At 58.2% G+C, this 15,243-nt stretch overlaps 6 protein-coding genes across 6 annotated transcripts; 3 read left to right on the plus strand and 3 right to left on the minus strand.

Moving 5' to 3' along the window:
* Positions 1-138: 138 nt before the first annotated feature.
* On the plus strand, positions 139-1,137 carry FA10DRAFT_271765 (putative ribosomal protein L35; the record flags this gene model as incomplete). The annotated part of the gene is made up of 4 exons (XM_025523113.1): positions 139-141; positions 204-343; positions 634-784; positions 1,057-1,137. 4 exons carry the CDS (start codon positions 139-141, stop codon positions 1,135-1,137), a joined length of 375 nt encoding a protein of 124 aa, XP_025377207.1.
* Positions 1,138-1,661: 524 nt separating this feature from the next.
* Positions 1,662-3,262, plus strand: FA10DRAFT_266530 (hypothetical protein). The gene is made up of 7 exons (XM_025521533.1): positions 1,662-1,767; positions 1,830-1,955; positions 2,017-2,238; positions 2,298-2,404; positions 2,471-2,536; positions 2,598-2,674; positions 2,725-3,262. Exons 1-7 carry the CDS (start codon positions 1,738-1,740, stop codon positions 3,195-3,197), a joined length of 1,101 nt encoding a protein of 366 aa, XP_025377208.1. The 5' UTR covers positions 1,662-1,737; the 3' UTR covers positions 3,198-3,262.
* A 59-nt stretch (positions 3,263-3,321) lies between these two features.
* On the minus strand, positions 3,322-5,154 carry FA10DRAFT_293675 (alpha/beta-hydrolase; the record flags this gene model as incomplete). The annotated part of the gene is made up of 2 exons (XM_025524429.1): positions 3,322-3,747; positions 3,815-5,154. 2 exons carry the CDS (start codon positions 5,152-5,154, stop codon positions 3,342-3,344), a joined length of 1,746 nt encoding a protein of 581 aa, XP_025377209.1. The 3' UTR covers positions 3,322-3,341.
* A 1,221-nt stretch (positions 5,155-6,375) lies between these two features.
* Positions 6,376-10,184, minus strand: FA10DRAFT_266531 (hypothetical protein). Its single transcript, XM_025521534.1, has one exon. It carries the CDS (start codon positions 10,108-10,110, stop codon positions 6,430-6,432), a length of 3,681 nt encoding a protein of 1,226 aa, XP_025377210.1. The 5' UTR covers positions 10,111-10,184; the 3' UTR covers positions 6,376-6,429.
* A 144-nt stretch (positions 10,185-10,328) lies between these two features.
* FA10DRAFT_266533 (alcohol oxidase) lies at positions 10,329-12,457 on the minus strand. The gene is made up of 2 exons (XM_025521535.1): positions 11,976-12,457; positions 10,329-11,905 (listed from the first exon to the last, which is right to left on the minus strand). Exons 1-2 carry the CDS (start codon positions 12,269-12,271, stop codon positions 10,423-10,425), a joined length of 1,779 nt encoding a protein of 592 aa, XP_025377211.1. The 5' UTR covers positions 12,272-12,457; the 3' UTR covers positions 10,329-10,422.
* Positions 12,390-15,222, plus strand: FA10DRAFT_102390 (hypothetical protein). Its single transcript, XM_025517829.1, has 4 exons — positions 12,390-12,865; positions 12,934-14,440; positions 14,503-14,811; positions 14,863-15,222. Exons 1-4 carry the CDS (start codon positions 12,767-12,769, stop codon positions 15,054-15,056), a joined length of 2,109 nt encoding a protein of 702 aa, XP_025377212.1. The 5' UTR covers positions 12,390-12,766; the 3' UTR covers positions 15,057-15,222.
* The last annotated feature ends 21 nt before the right edge of the window (positions 15,223-15,243 follow it).

The raw sequence follows: 15,243 nt of genomic DNA on the forward strand, positions 1-15,243 counted from the left end.
TGGACCGCTGAATTTTATTTTTGCCAATTAGATTTTCCACGTGGAGCTGCGGCGAAGTGCAATGTCGGGCAGAACTTCGACGTCGACGGTCTAGGGACAATCTCGACTGACGCTCAAGACCAAATCGGACAAGTCAAGATGGTACGTTGTCATCCTCATTCAGACTCAAAGTAGACATATTGACTGACTCAATGACTCCAAAGGCAAACAAGGTCAAGGCACACGAGCTCCAGGCTAAGTCCAAGGCGGACCTGACAAAGCAGCTCGACGAGCTCAAGAGGGAGCTCCTCCAGCTTCGTGTTCAGAAGGTGGCTGGTGGCGCTTCGAGCAAGCTCACCCGCATGTGAGTGTCTCACGGAAGTAGGGGCGAAGTACATCGGTGGTGGGCGTGTAGAAGGCAGGGAACGGATGGGAAGGGCAATACTAGGGGCAAGGTGTCCGAGATGCAAGGCCAGGTGTGGATGGGCTTCGATGTCTGCGGAGGCGAGTCGGCACGCCGATGGATGGGAGTCGGGCGCTATCTTTCAGAGGGTGGAGCTGGGCGCTGGGAGGGAGGAAGGAGGTCATGAGAGAGCGAGATGTGCTGGAAAGTGCGTATGGGTGTAGATCTAAATGCTGACTCTTCTCTTACAGCAATGGCGTTCGCAAGTCGATCGCTCGTGTCCTCACGGTCATGAACCAGAAGCAGCGCCAGAACATCAGGGAATTCTACAAGAACAAGAAGCACCTCCCTCTCGACCTCCGCCCCAAGCAGACCCGCGCTATCCGCCGGGCTCTTTCGAAGGTGAGCACTCGTTTTTCCTGCTCTCGCACTCTCTCCCTCTTCCCGAGCGCCGCCAAATCAGCGGAGCGCTACCTCTCGACCTCGGGTGTGACAAGTGGGAGAGCATATTGTCATCGAGGGAAAAAGGAGGGGATGGCCTGGTCTTGTATTGGTCTCATCGATGCCGCTGCATTTCGACTACGATGTCGGCAGAATATCGCAAGCACTTGGGGAGAGAGAGGGAGCAGTGGTCTTCTAAGTATTCTATTCACTTACCCTATCCTCCCGTGCAGACCGACCGCAAGCGCGTCACTGAGCGTCAGCACAAGAAGGACATCCACTTCGGCAGGCGCAAGTACGTTCTCAAGGCGTAAATGGGTCTCCGGGACGTCTTGTAGGATACTTTTCTGGCTTGTGAACCGAGAGGAGCTCGGGAGTGACGTTCACACAGCAACCTCAAAAGCTTCTTCCCTCATTTTCATGTACCTTCATAGCACTACTATGACATGCCATAGCACCGATTCACACATTCACTCGCGGACCTCTTGTGGACCTTCATCCTTTCATCATGGTCAAGACTGAGAGGGACACGGTCACGTGCCGCGTACCCGCGAGCAGAAAAGTCAACCTGGAATTCCAACAGCTCCCCGATCTCACCACCTGCAAAGCCGTCTCTAGGACGTCTTTTTGTCGCCCCCCTTGTGAGTAGCTAGAAGGACGAGCGACAAGCGCACCATCTGTATTATCAGGGAAGAGGTATCTTATCGTCTGTTCTGCTCTGCTCCCGCCTCGCCCTCTCCTACGCTAAATCACGCTGCTCTCATCCATCCCATGTACTCCGCTGCTTTACGCATGGACGTCTTTGCGCAATAGAGCGTTCCCTTGCAGCCTTCCACCGCCCTCTCGGACCTTTCTTTCCTTGTTTGCCCCACGGATCTGCTTTCTACCGCTTCTACTTCGACAAATCCTACGACATGGACGACGATGGCTTTGATCTATACGGCGTGAGTTCTCAAGCTTGTCAAGAAGGGTGACGGCCAATTACTCAGGTGGATGAATTGAATAGGACGCCGATCTTTATGGTGGAGAGATCAAGGCAGAGGAGGAGGAGAACGTGAAGCCCGAGGCGGAGTCGCGGCCCAGCGACACAGGTGACAAACGTGGTCGAGAGGACAGCAGTGAAGATGCAAAGGTGAGCAGATCTCCACTGTCGGAAAAGCCGCAGGGCTCCGTCTAACTTACTCGTATTACAGATGGACCAAAGGGTACCCTCATCATCTTCGGGGGCGAACGGTGGCTCGGCCGGACAGCAACAGTCGTACCACCAGGGTGGAACATTTGATGGAGGGAGGCCCGTCGATGCAGGAGCGTCGGGCGGATACCCGTCTGAGTCTCCTCGCGAGGCATTGGCCGGTCGTCCAAAGGTGGAAGATCCTAATGTCCAGAATGCCTTATATGTCGGCGAGCTCGATTGGGTAAGCAAAAGCGCATTATCATCCAGGATCGCACTCAGCTGACGACCAGTGAATTGCAGTGGGTTTCGGACGAGGATCTGAGAAGAGTAGCAGGGCAAGTGGGTGTCCACGTCGCCCTTTCGGACATCACCTTCTCCGAGCACAAGGTCAACGGAAAGTCCAAGGGGTAAGTGCCTCAATCATACACTCCTCGACATATGTGCCCCTTGGCTGATCTGTCTCCTCTCTACAGCGTGGCTTACATGGAAACTGGCTCAGAGGACGAGGCGAACCGGCTGAAGGACTGGTTTGACAACAAGTGAGTCTTCTACGCTGCCGAGTGTCGTACAGACTACTGACGGAGTCGGCAATCTTCCCAGCGACATCAACCATAAGCGAGCGGCTGTGACTTTGACATCATCAGCCAATGGCAATCCTTTCAAGACGCTACCTAAAGGTGAGGACCGCTTTCCCCAGGCACATGGAAAGAGGCTGACAAGACCATAGACCCCCCGCCAAGAGACGGTAGACCGATGAGGGGAGGCGGGATGATGCGCGGCCGGGGAGACTACAACAACATGTCGAGAAGACGAGATGATGCACCTCCTATGGCAGGCGCTCCGATCCGAATGGGTGCCGGTGCTGGCGCTACGGGACCAGGAGGGATGCCGATGATGAACCCAATGATGATGGGGATGATGAACCCCATGGCCATGGCGGGCGGTGCTGGATCTGGACGGCCTCCATTCATGGGAGGGGGAGGGGGAATGGGTCGTGGTGGATTTGGCGGACGTGGAGGGGGCCCAAGGCCGAACAATAACATGGGTCACTTCAATCCCAACTTCTTTGGAGGAGGTTCGATGGGCGGTGGGATGCAGCAGCAGCAGCCTCCGGCGCAGCAGGGAGGACGAGGCGGCCCCGGAGGAGGGGGCTACGACGAGCGCGAAAGAAAGAGGCATCGCTACGACGACCTCTCGTAAATTATGTACTCTACCTCCCGTTTCTTTGGGCTCATTGTTGAAATTTCAAGTTTGGTGTGACCTGCACAATGTTATCGGTATAGATGAGGTAGGAGTCCACTAAAGAAGCGGAGGGAAGCACTTCGTTACGGTAAAGAGACACGATCAGCTGTACATCTGCCAATCGAATAGGATCTTGTTCCCCCAGATGTCTGAATCGCAGGTCGTGGGACTCTGGCTTTGTGCGATGGAGCTCAAGCCTTTCCCTCCTGGTCCCTGCTGCATGACAAGCAGGTTGAGGTTCTTGCCATCCGCTGCTATCGGCGTCCAGTCGACGGCACCTGTCGGTCCCTTTGGGATGCTATTCCTGGCAAAGTTTGCGAAGCGCGTCTGAATCTCGCGGGAGAGCGTCTCTTGCGCCGTTGTCGGAGGCCCGGGCATCGTGCCAAAAATAAGGAAAATGTCGTCTTCGTGGCAGACGTGACCATCTTCGACACAATAGTTCCGACTCGCGTTGTCTGGATATGTGGCACCGACGGCCCACTCGGCCACCCACACCTGGCTAGACGCCCTTGCGAGGCTGGCGAGGAGAAAGGGTCAGATTCGTCTAAGGACGATGACAGGGAGCATAAGCTCACTTTCGGGCATTGTTTTGAACAGCGCATCGCCAAAGGCCATCGGTGGCTGCCTGCTCGAATGTGCGTCTAAGAGCGTCCGATTGCTCGACTTCGTACTTGTACTGAGGTAGCACAGCTGCCGCGTTGCCCCTGGCTTGATTGAAGATGTAGTCGAGCGCTTCTCCAAAAGATACGCTTTGATTTCCGTACGCCAGCTCGAGCGTTGTCGCGCCTGGCTGAGTTGCTTTCCAGCTGGCGGCCGTGATGCTTCCCGCTTCATTTTGCACCGTCGACACAATCATGGGCTTTGTGGTGCCCTTGCCCGCAGCCGCGTTCTGCTCGAGGGCCGTCGGGATATACTGCGTACCGATAACGGGCCGCCAGGGCGTGCCTGCCGCGACCCCTCCGTCCTGTGCGGGCCCATTGCTATAGGTACTAAATGTTGCATCCAGAACTTGGTCGGCTGTCCTGCTGCGTGCGCATGCAACGTCACCCACGTCGCAACCGAGCGACTTCATGGTGAGGTCGCCCAGGAAGCTGTTCTGCGCAATGGTAGAGGGGCCGTAGTCTTGCGTGTCGCTGACGAGGATGGCCTTTGAAAAGAGAGGTTCTGCTGCTGGCGTCGTCAGCAGGGCCCTGACGAGTTGTGCACCGCTGCTCTGACCCATCAGGGTCACTTTGTTGACATCGCCTCCAAGGTATTGGCCCACGTTCCGGATCTGTTGCAGGGCAGCCACGACGTCTCGGACGGCCTGATTTCCTGCGAGCTTGCTCGAGCCTTGTTGGCCTGCTTGTGGGTCTTTCTCGTCAAATGTCGCTGTCGTCTGCAGCCATCCAAAGGCGCCGAGACGGTACTGGACAAAGACGACGATGGCATTTTGAGACGAGGCCAGCTTGCTCCCATCCAGTCCTGCCGCCGTCGAAGAGCCAGAGAGGCCACTTCCACCGTGGACCCAGACCAGGATGGGCAAATTGTCGCCCATCTTTGCTTTTGCAGGCTTGTAGAATGTCGCGTAGAGGCAGTCTTCACTCTGTTTGTCCGCGCCGCCGATCGGACCGTTCGTTCCTTGGATGCAGGCTGGTGGGAGCGCAGAAGCATCGAAAGTCTTTCCGTTGGCAGCGGAGACTAGCTTGTCGAGCTTGACGGGTTGAGGACTGGCGAAACGGAGAACCCCCACAGGAGGTTGGGCAGTGGGCAAGGTGAAGCGATGTGCGGCGCCCGAGCCTGCGACAAGGCCGCGAATGCTTCCCCCAGGGAACAGCAAATTTGTCGGGTCGCCATCGCGAGATTGCAACGGAAGACAGCACGTATGCGCAGCGACGAGAAGGAAAAGGACGCAGATTACGGTAAAGAGGAGCATCTTGAAAGGAGGTATGGGGAAGCGTGTCATGGGGTATTTGGATGTCTATATGAATGCTTTGCTGTGCGATGCCGGTTTTTCGTGCAAAAAAGACGCTATTCTGAGCGTCGCAGACCGTCTGCGTTGCTAGCTTCCGGTAGCCAGTGACTGTGGCTTTGCTTGTTGCCCCTCTATGTAGGAGAGTGGCCTTCTAAGTCACCTTTCATGAAACAAAGAGGTTGTCCTAGCTCGCCTGGAGTGTGGCACTTGACCTCAACGGGAGGTTAATGGGACAAGAGAAAGAGGCAAGAGGCCCGTACTGCATAATTGGCTTCTGCCTTAATTCCCTGCTTTTGCTTGCCTTGTTCTACCTCTGTACTAATGCCCCTTTATTCCCGGCCATTATCCCTTTGTGACAAGACGATGAGACCTCTGACACGGTTCGGAATTCTCCAGGAGGGCTGAAGCGCGGCGCCCTTTGTCCCAGGCGCGCCGCGCTTTTGTGGCTTGCTCTTGTTCTCTGCAATCTCGTTTATCCGCTGCCCTAGTTGTTTCGCATCGGCCGCTCTTTCCACAACTTGCTTTCCTTTTAGCCTTGCTTATGCGAGTTGGACCACGCTTCGGACCTTTTCAAATACGCTCGGAGGCTGGTGTGCTTGCCTTCACTCCGTTCAGGAGCAGGTTTCCACAAGGTCGGTGCAGATGTTTCACATACTAAGAATGGATCGAGGCTACTGCTGCACCTAAGCTAGCGAGGTGCACACAGAGGACACTATTTCACTTGGGAAAGCGCAGCTCGGAAGATCGTTTTCAACAGAGGGAGGACAGCTCTCACAAAGGGGGGGAAGCATGAGACAAAGGGACAGAAAGGTGGCTTGCCCGTACAAAGGGAAGAAAGAGCGGAGGAAGCCGCGCTGTGCTACCTTTCCCTAGGAACAAGATCAAAGGTCCCTGCTCGGACAAAGGGAGACGGCCGGAGTTGCCCTTTGATCCGGTGGTGTGGCATGATGTAACAGTCGTAAACTTGGACATAGGAAGAGTAGGACAAAGGGGCGCTTCACCTCGGCAGCAAGATTGTCTTGGTCGAACCGTAGAAGGCTCATCGCGTCTTGATCGTGCATCCCTTTGTTCTGTGCGCCGTGGCTTGCATGTGTGGCTTCCCTCTTTGATATCGTGATGCGTTTGGATAGGGAACCAACCAAAAAGCACCGTTGCTGCTTCAAAGGACTAGTATTAGATCGAGCAAAACAAAATATGGTATCGTAGTCTACATTGTTCAAAGGGCAAGTCAAGATATCAGATGGCCCACTCGACGCCCGAGTCGCTGCCCTCATCGTCGGTCTTCCAGTCGACGGCGCCCTTCTTGGTGACACCAAAGAGTGAGGCCCGCCTGCAGAGGACGGCGAGAATATCTGTCAATGTATCGATGCTCTCTTCGAGCTCGTAGACGGCACTCGCAGGAGCCGCGACATCAAAAGTGGGCGTGGCGGTCGAGGTTGAATCTGATAGGATGCTTGGTGTAGCGGAAGCCGAAGGCGTCGAAGAAGAGGAGATGGATGAAGTCGTAGAATCGAGCGAGTCTCGGTGAGTCGCAGCGATGCGGACTTCTTCGGTGAGCCGAGGGCGAGCGCTCGCCAAGAATCTCCGAATCGAGAGTGAAGTCTCGACGATGGAGACTCTAGAAGCCTCGCCTGCGTCGGCGCTCATCGAGAGAGTGAAGAGGCGAAGGAAGCGAATCCAGCCCAGAGTGGAAGCGGCCAAGGCATCAACATCATCCTTTGCCTCGATGTCGACGAGGCCGTCCACCTCGGCGTTTCCGGCGAGGACGAGCTTGACGAGACTACGCGCGGCGGCACTCTCATCGATCATCGGCAGCAGAGTCAAGGCAGTCTGTCGAGCAAGGCCGGTCTTTCCCAGAAGCAAGGCCCATGTAGCAAAGGTTGTGAAAGCGAGTGCGCGGCTCCTCGTAAGCGGTGGTGCGCGAGCCGTCAGGCGAGCAATCTGCGCCGTCAGGCCGTCCCGAATAGTCGCGTCGTCCTCAACAACATCGAGGCGAACCTTGAAGCTAGAGTGGTGCTTGATAAAGTCGCTGGCAGAAGGTCCGTCGCGCAGAGTGTCCGTGGGGCATGTGCCTCGAACGAGGCTGCCAAGAAGCGTGGTCCAGATCGAGGCAAGCTGCTCTGACTGCTGCGTCGCAGCGATGCTCAGCATGGGTGAGATGAGCGAGGCGCGGTGAGCTGCATCGACGTTGGGCGCAAAGGCGCCGACAACTTCCGTCGGTGACGGACACATGGCCAGCGCCTCGGCAAAGGGCAGCTCCAAGACGCCATCAAGCCACCGCTCGGAGGCTTGGGCGATCTCAGACGTGGCCCGCTGCTCGTCTTCTTCGTCATCGTCATTGGACAGAAGTCGGCATCGGCGAGCCATCTCCCACCTCGCCTCGGCGATGGGCATGACAAGCGAGTGACCGCCAGCGGCGCGCACCATTGCAATTGCCATTGTTCCGTGAATACGTGCCAGATTGAGCAGCGAACCTTCGGTCGAGGAACCAAGGTTGGGAAGTGTAGCGACCTTGAGGAGTGTGTGAAGACGAGCGAGGAGGCTTCCTTGAGCCAACGGGCCCAGTGACGTCTCGACCTCCAACAGTCTGCACCAGACAGCCGAGTCCTCAGCTTCCCTGGCTGGCGAGGCGAAGACTTTGCGCTCTGAGAGACCGAGCTTGATCATGCTCTCCCCAACAACAAAGATGCCGAGGGCAGCGGCACCGCAGATGGCCCTTGACGGTGCGCCGACAAAGATTCTCATCGTCGCGTCCATCTCGCGGGCATCGGGCTTGGAGCGAGCCAAGGCGGTGAGCATGGCCTTGCGTCGTCGGTCATCGATGGCGATGTCTGCCTCGTTCTCCTCGACAACGGTGCGTCTCGGCTTCTTGGCCTTGCGGATCCTTCCAAAGATCATGGGCGAGATCAAGGGCCAGAAGATGAAGACAAGGCCGGCGATGAGAGCAAGTGCGCGAGCGACCTCGACGGCGAGGAGGTGCGAAGGCAGGTGGTCGTAGTGGTGAGGTTCCTCAAACGATGTTCCGACATTGAGGCGGGTGGCGGCCATGCCTCGCTTCAGTAGCTGGTGGCTTGCTCCGAGAACGCGGCCGCCCGTGTGGCGGACAACGTTGTGAGCGTGCTCAGAGGCTGATGAGGCAACGTGCTCGCTAGCGAGCTCGACACCACCACCAAAGACGCTGACACCCATGAATACACCCATCATGTAGCGCGACGACGATGATGACGACGATGGCGAAGTCTTGGAAGATTCCTCCTCTTCGTCATCGTCCTCGTCCTCGTCTTCGTCGTCGCCCATGTCAAAGCTGTCGTCGCCAAACGAGGCCTTGGTCTGAGCCTCCTGCTCCGCCACGACCTTTTCCATCTCGCCCTCCCACAGCTCGAGCAGCTCCTCACCGCCTTCAAGACTGCGGACGAGCTCGCGCAGGCCGGCGACCTCGGAGACGAGACGAGTCTCGCGTCCCTTGAGGTAGCGGATGTAGTCGGTGGCCTTCCCCAAGATTGTTGCCTTGTTGAGCTTCGTGGCGGCGGGCACACCGTCGACGAGGTCCTGCTCCTGGGCCGCCTTGCCCTTTCGCGAACCTCCTGGCTTCTTTGGGCGGAGTTCGCGCAGCGCTGGCACGGCGTTTCTCAGTGCTGTGATGCGGTCGTTGATGTTGTTACGGTAGCGACGCTCGATTGCATTGTGAGCCACCTTTTTCTGCTGCTTCTGCGCCGGTGTGGCATTTGCCGTCGACTCAAATCCTCCCTTGACGGAAGCCTTGCGACCCGTGCCATTGGCCGTAGCTGCATCGAGGCGAGCGGCGGCTTCCTGCTCCTGCTTGATCCGCCCATCGCTCTCGGCCTTGCGCTTGGCCTTGAGACGCTCGACGGCTGCGCGCGCCGTCGCATTGCTGCCCACTTCCATCCGCGGGATGAAGCTTGGGGTGAGGTAAGCAGCCGCTGACGACTCCATCTTCGGCTCCTGTGTTGTCTGCTGCTGCTGCTTTGGCGGCGGTGACGACGATGAAGAAGGCCGCTTTGTCTTCTTGGTCGCTCTGCTGGGGTCCACTACGCTCTGACCAGTCTGACGGACCGCGAGCTCCTCTGCTGAACGCTTTCGTGTATCCAGAACGGCCATCTGAGGAGGCATATAGGTGTGTTGTTGTTGCATCTGCATTTGCTGCATTTGCTGCTGCTGCTGCTGCTGCTGCTGCTGCATTTGTTGTTGTTGTTGTTGCTGCTGCTGTTGCTGCATCGAGGCATAGGGATATTGCTGCGTCGATGCAACGAGGCTCGGATCGAGGCCTGCGGATGGAGGAGCACTGCTGAAGCCGGTGCCCGAGTGGGAAGCAGAGAGGGCAGACTGGATGGCCTGGTCAAAGTCGAAGCTGAGCTGGCTGGGGTCCAGCGATGTCTGCTGTCCGTTGCCACCACCGGCGGCCATGATGCTTGCAAAGTCAAAGCTCAGGCCGTGGCCCCTCCGCTCGGGCGAGTTGGCATCGCTGGAGTGGTAGCCGCTCGTGTCGCTCTCGGGTGGCGTCGGGAAGCCGCTGGAGCTGTGGATAAAGTCGTGCAGGCTCTGCAGGCCCGAACTGCTCGCAGCGGGGCTCACGCTGTTATAGCGCGCCTCGTCATGGTTGTTGTTGGAGGTGTTGAGATGTACGCCACTGGCGCCACCCATCATGGCAACAGGGTAGGCCGTGTGGTCGATGGAGTTGGCCAGCAGGTTGCGCAGCATCACCTCCTGGTCATCGCTCCAGGCTCCCCCAGCGGCGGCGGCAGCCATGGCATCCTTTTGCTGCTGCTGCTGCTGCAGCGCCATGCCAAAGTGTTGCTGAGCGGCGAGCATCTGTCTGGCCGAGAGGTTGTTGTGGTGCAGGAGCGAATCCTCTTGACTCTGACTACCGGGAGGTGATATAGAGGACGACGCCATCATGGCCTGACTGGCCCTTGTTCAATTGCCTGACGTAGTTGCAAGCAACCGTCAAATAATAGGCCCATCCATCTCCAATCGGCCCACCCAAAATGACCTGATTTCTCGATGGAGTCCTCTTTATTGGCAAAAGCCGCGTGACAAAATCAATCAGTCACTACTTGTTTAGATTTAGGAAATAACCAATCCAAAGAAATGGAAGCCACAAACGAGCGTCTAGGAGCAAAGATTTCGTTCTGCAGATTGCAGATGTCAAACAAGGTGTCTTTTTCGGCATCTATTCTATACGACTGGAGTACAAAGAAGAAGCAACTACTATTCCCACTGGGCTCTTCGAATGCCCTTCTGCCAGGCATCCTGAGTAATGAGATCAGCGGCTCGCTCAGCGACCATGAGCACAGTGAGCATGGGGTTGATGGTGGGCAGAATAGGCATGACGGAAGCATCGACGACCCGGATGCCCCTGAGGCCGACGACCCGGAGGTCGCGCTCATCGACGACGACGTGGGCATCGCGGCCAGGCGTGCCCATCTTGCAGGTTCCTGCCGGGTGGTAGACGGTGTGAGCGGCCCTGCGCGCGTATTCGCTCAGGTCCTCGTCCGTCTGGATGTGGGCGCCGGGCGCAATCTCGCGGACGAGGTGCTCCTTGAAGGGCGACTGCTGTGCAATCTTTCGGGCCCACTTCATGCCCTCGACGAGAATCTTTGCGTCGTACGAGTCCTTGTCCTCAAAGTAGCGAAAGTTGAGCAGCGGCTTCACGGCCGGGTCGGAGCTGGCGAGCGAGAGCTTGCCGCGGGCCTGGGAGCGGCAGATGTTGGGCGTCATGCAGATGGCGTGGTCCGGGTGCGGGTAGCCCATCCGGTTGGTGTTGTCGGTAAAGGGAATCTGGTAGATGTGGAACATGAGGTCGGGTACGCTGGGCATGGGGAACGGCTCGGCGCTATCGGGGAGCACCTTGAGGAAGAGGCCGGCATCGGAAGACATGACCGTCTCTGGCGGTGTCTCCTTGGTCTCCCAGATGATAATCGACTCTGGGTGGTCGTGCAGATTCTCGCCCACGCCGGGCAGGTCGTGTCGGCAGGGCAGCCCGACCTTCTCCAGGTCGGCCTTGGGACCAATGCCCGAGTGGAGAAGGAGCCGTGGCGAGTCGACGGCACCGGCGCAGACGAGCACCTCTCGGCGCGCAGTCAGCGTCTTTTCGAGGCCGTGCTTGGTGCGGACGGCGACGCCGCGGACCCGCTGCGGGTCCTTTTCGTCAAAGGTGAGGCGCTGGGCCCACGTCTCGAGGAACAGGTGCAGGTTGTTTCGCCTGTATGGGCCGTGGGGCATGATGGGATGCAGGTACGCGACGCTGGCGCTGCTCCTCGATCCATCGTAGGGGTTGTATGCAATGTTGAAGAAGCCGACGCCCTGCTGGAAGCCACCGTTGTGGGCAATCTGGGCGTTGAAGTCACGAATCATGGGTGCGCCCGTCGCCGTCTCGCACGCCTGGACCCAGTCCCGTGCCACCTGGTTGCGCTGCTGAGGAGCGACAGGGACAATGTTGAGCTTCAGACGATCGCCGTACGGCTGGATCGCGGAGGACCGCCACGAGGGGCAGCCGTAGCCATCGGCCCACAGATCCAGGTCGGCGTTGAAGGGGCGAAAGGAGATGAGGGTGTTGTGCGAGGAGCAACCGCCGAGGACCTTTGCGCGGCTGTGGCGGATGTGCGAGTTGCCCATCGGCTGCTCCGTCGTCGGGTAGTCATAGTCGAGGTCCGAGCCCAGGAGCTCGAGCCAGCGGCTCAGGTCGAGCACCCTGATGGACGCGCTTTCGTCAGTCTCTATGCGGGCTGGCTGTCCACTCTCTCTTTCTTGCTCGCTCTCACCTGTCAAGGCCGACGTCGCTGGGGCCACCTTCGATGACGGCGACGCTCACGTCCTTGTCCTGCGTCAGACGATCGGCCAGGACGGCGCCTGCGGTGCCTCCACCGACGATGACATAGTCAAACTCGGTGTTTCCCTGGGGCAGGAGGTGCGAGGCCAGCGAGGCCAGCCGCTCGCGCGCAGAGGGCGTCTTGGGCTGCGACGACGTTGCCGACGACGACGGACCCGCCTCGGTCGTCTGACCGTGGACCGCGTTGGTGTCGGGGCCAGGCCCAGTCTTGCTCTTGTTGTCCACCATGGTCCGACCTTACGTATTTCCGATCAGTCGAGGCAAAGAGGAAAGAGACGAGAGAGAAGAGGGTGGATTGATAAGGAAGAAGGAGAGGAGGAGAAGGAGCGAGAAGGAGCAAATGGCGCCTCTTAAGAAGCTCGACGCGGGTTTTCTGTGGGATTTTTTTTCCTTCTAATCAGAGCCGTCTGTGTCTCGCCCATCCGGCTTTCGCGATAGGGAGAAGGAAGTGCGCACCGACCAATTTGTGGTGGAGAGAGAGGCCGAGGCACATAAGTTGGCCCGCGGCAGAAAAAAGTTCAAAACACGTGGCTTTTCGCTTTCGCCCCTCACCTCTCTATGCACGCTCAAGGACGCGTCTCTTGCGGGAAAAGAGCGCGCCTGAGCAACGCGCGCTCACAAGCTAGCTGGAATTCAATTTGAACGGCAGGTGGCCAGCCGGCTTCACGTCCACGACCACCACAGGCCAGATCCAAGACAGGAGAATAGAGGCCGAAGGTCAAGATGGCACAGGCAGTCACAGCCATAGGTCGAGCCGTGGTGCTCAAGGGCCCCCACAGCGACTCTCGAAGCTATGTGACTGCGCTTCCCGACACGCTCGAAGTGAGTATGAGCGAGGCAGGTCACCGCATGTAGAGCAGCATCTGATTTTTTGCTTGCCTCCTCTTCAGCAACTTGTATCAAAAGCACGCGAGCGCTTTCCAGTACCGCCGGACCACACGCCTCACATCACGCTGGGCGACGACACGGGCGCGATCCTGCTGCCCGATGCGATGCCCTTCATCCGCGATCGTGAACTCCTCGTCTTCCGATGGATTGCAGACACGCCTCGGAGCAGCCTCAAAGCCGCGCGCATGTCTGAGCATGGTAGTGGTAGCAGCAGCGGCTCTTCTTCTTCTTCCTCGTCGTCCTCATCGACCAGCGTCGGTGGCAGCGGCGGTGGCAGCGGCTCCTCGAGGTCGGTCCGATGGGATGCAAACGTGGTGAGCAATGAGGGCAAGACGACAAGCCACCATGCACGACCACCCTCGGCTTTCCAGGGCGCCGCCGCCAGGGCTGCGCATACGGCAAAGGTGCTTCAGAGGGAGCAGCAGAGGCGACTCGCAGAGGAGCAAGAAGCGGCGCGACGTAAGCCGAACAACAGCACCATGACGACGACGACGGCAGAAACAGCGACGACGATGATGAGACCCGACGGCCACGAGTCGGACGTGTTTGGAAGAATGCGACCAGGTCCTCCTCGATCGCTGCAGCCAGCAGCGCAAGAAGAGGAGCAGCACCACTACGACTCGGCCGTCGAGCTTTGCACGCCCTCGCCGGCTCAACGCCAGCAGAAGAAGACGGCTGAAGAGGAGCAGCAGCGGCAGCAACAGCAGCAACAGCAGCAACAGCAGCAGAGCTCAGCCAGCAAGCTCAGACAGATGATCCAAGGACACCAAGAAGACATCGGTGCTGCCCAAGACTCGCGGGCCTCGCACCCTGCAGAGACAAAGTACCCGGAAGAGGAACAGCCGAGCTCCTCGCCGATTGCCTCGCCGACGAGGGACGTGCTCGGTGCGCGAAGGTCGCCCCTCAACGAGCTCTGGTCGCAGGGCGCCTGGAAGGATCTCGGCAGCGGGCCATCTCAGACGGCCAAAAGCGTCCATCTGCCATTCGAGCAGCCGACCGAGGATGCGCAGGCCGCAGAAGTCGAAGGGAGACAAGCTGTGGTATCAGACGAGCCCGAGAAGGAAGCAAACAACCTATTTGAAAGCGTCGAGGGTAACAAAGAGCTACCCCCGGCCGCCATTACAACCGTCATTATTGAGCAAGATCGTGAGGCCGCGCTGCCAGCATCGATGAGCAAGCCGGAAATCACGGTGTCCGACTCGATGGAGACGGAATCAGACGAAGAGGAGGCCGTCGAGCGGAGCATCTCCAGCTCGAATTCGAGTCCAGTCAAGGAAGCGACGCTGAACAAAGAGCAGGAGCAGGAGCAGCAGGAGTCAGTGACGAAGATCGTGGCAGTTCCCAAAGAGAAAGAGGAGGTTCCCAAGGCTACCAACCAAGAATGGTGCAAGATGATGCGCGTCGTTGTTGATCAGCTGCAGGGACACCCGAGCAACGGCACCCTTCGACGGTCCATGTCAGCCCAGCTCAATGACTACTACGGACAGACTGGGAACGGCCGTCCAGCCGGTGGGTACAGTGGTGTTCTAGCATGGAGACACAAAGTGCTGACTCTTCTTTTCTGCTTGCAGACTTTTCTACAATCTCGCAGCGCATCGACGCAGGTAGCTACAGCCGAAAAGATCCTCTGACCGACTTCGCCACGGATCTGGCACAAATGTGGTCTGCGGTCAGGGGCTTCTATGGGCCTCGAAGCGCCGAGGCGAGATGTGCAGACGAGCTCGAAAGATTCTCCATGATGCTCCTCGATGAGTTCAAGAGAGGTGCCTCGAGGACCAAGCAGCAAGATCGGCCAAATGAAAAGATGGACGCAAGGGCGAGGGCCGTCATGACGCTGAAGCAGATGAGGTCGGGAGGAAGCCCAGGCTCTCGCAGCGAGAGTGAGTAAATTAAGAGCTGCTTGTTTCCACACTGGCCGATACTGAACATAGCCACGAGCAGAGAGGCCCGCATCGTCCATGGCAGGACAGGGTCAATCCAACGGTCCCCACAAGCGCACCGCGGAAGAGCAGCAAAAGTATTATGCCAATCTCATCAGGATGGGCATCACCAACAAGGACGCATCGAAGGCCTTTGGCGACCGGCTCGAGCAGCAGGAACAGTTGAGGAAGAGGCCAAAGCTTGACGCGACCATGAGAAGAGGCAGCGGGCAACAAGAACAGCAGCGGGTTGAGACGACAACAGTGAGCAGCACCAGTCCAGCAGCCATTCAAGAAGGAGTACCTGTTGCGGCGACTCAGGAGGAGAGGCAGGAGGAGAGGCAGGAGATGCCGGAGCAGGATGCGGAGATGGCCATGGTTGTCGAGCAGAGG

The sequence above is a fragment of the Acaromyces ingoldii genome (genome assembly GCF_003144295.1).
Source record: "Acaromyces ingoldii strain MCA 4198 unplaced genomic scaffold FA10scaffold_3, whole genome shotgun sequence".
Classification (NCBI taxonomy): Eukaryota; Fungi; Basidiomycota; class Exobasidiomycetes; order Exobasidiales; family Cryptobasidiaceae; genus Acaromyces; species Acaromyces ingoldii.

Excerpts from the sequence above, each read along its gene's own strand:
- FA10DRAFT_266533 (XM_025521535.1), bottom strand. The coding sequence starts at position 12,271 with ATGGTGGACAACAAGAGCAAGACTGGGCCTGGCCCCGACACCAACGCG. Across the intron at positions 11,906-11,975 it reads AGCGACGTCGGCCTTGACAG|GGTGCTCGACCTGAGCCGCT; the intron begins GTGAGAGCGAGC and ends CGCGTCCATCAG.
- FA10DRAFT_266530 (XM_025521533.1), top strand. The coding sequence starts at position 1,738 with ATGGACGACGATGGCTTTGATCTATACGGC. Across the intron at positions 2,239-2,297 it reads ATGTCGGCGAGCTCGATTGG|TGGGTTTCGGACGAGGATCT; the intron begins GTAAGCAAAAGC and ends AGTGAATTGCAG. Across the intron at positions 2,405-2,470 it reads GTCAACGGAAAGTCCAAGGG|CGTGGCTTACATGGAAACTG; the intron begins GTAAGTGCCTCA and ends TCCTCTCTACAG.
- FA10DRAFT_102390 (XM_025517829.1), top strand. The coding sequence starts at position 12,767 with ATGGCACAGGCAGTCACAGCCATAGGTCGAGCCGTGGTGCTCAAGGGC. Across the intron at positions 12,866-12,933 it reads CGCTTCCCGACACGCTCGAA|CAACTTGTATCAAAAGCACG; the intron begins GTGAGTATGAGC and ends CCTCCTCTTCAG. Across the intron at positions 14,441-14,502 it reads TGGGAACGGCCGTCCAGCCG|ACTTTTCTACAATCTCGCAG; the intron begins GTGGGTACAGTG and ends TTCTGCTTGCAG.
- FA10DRAFT_266531 (XM_025521534.1), bottom strand. The coding sequence starts at position 10,110 with ATGATGGCGTCGTCCTCTATATCACCTCCCGGTAGTCAGAGTCAAGAG.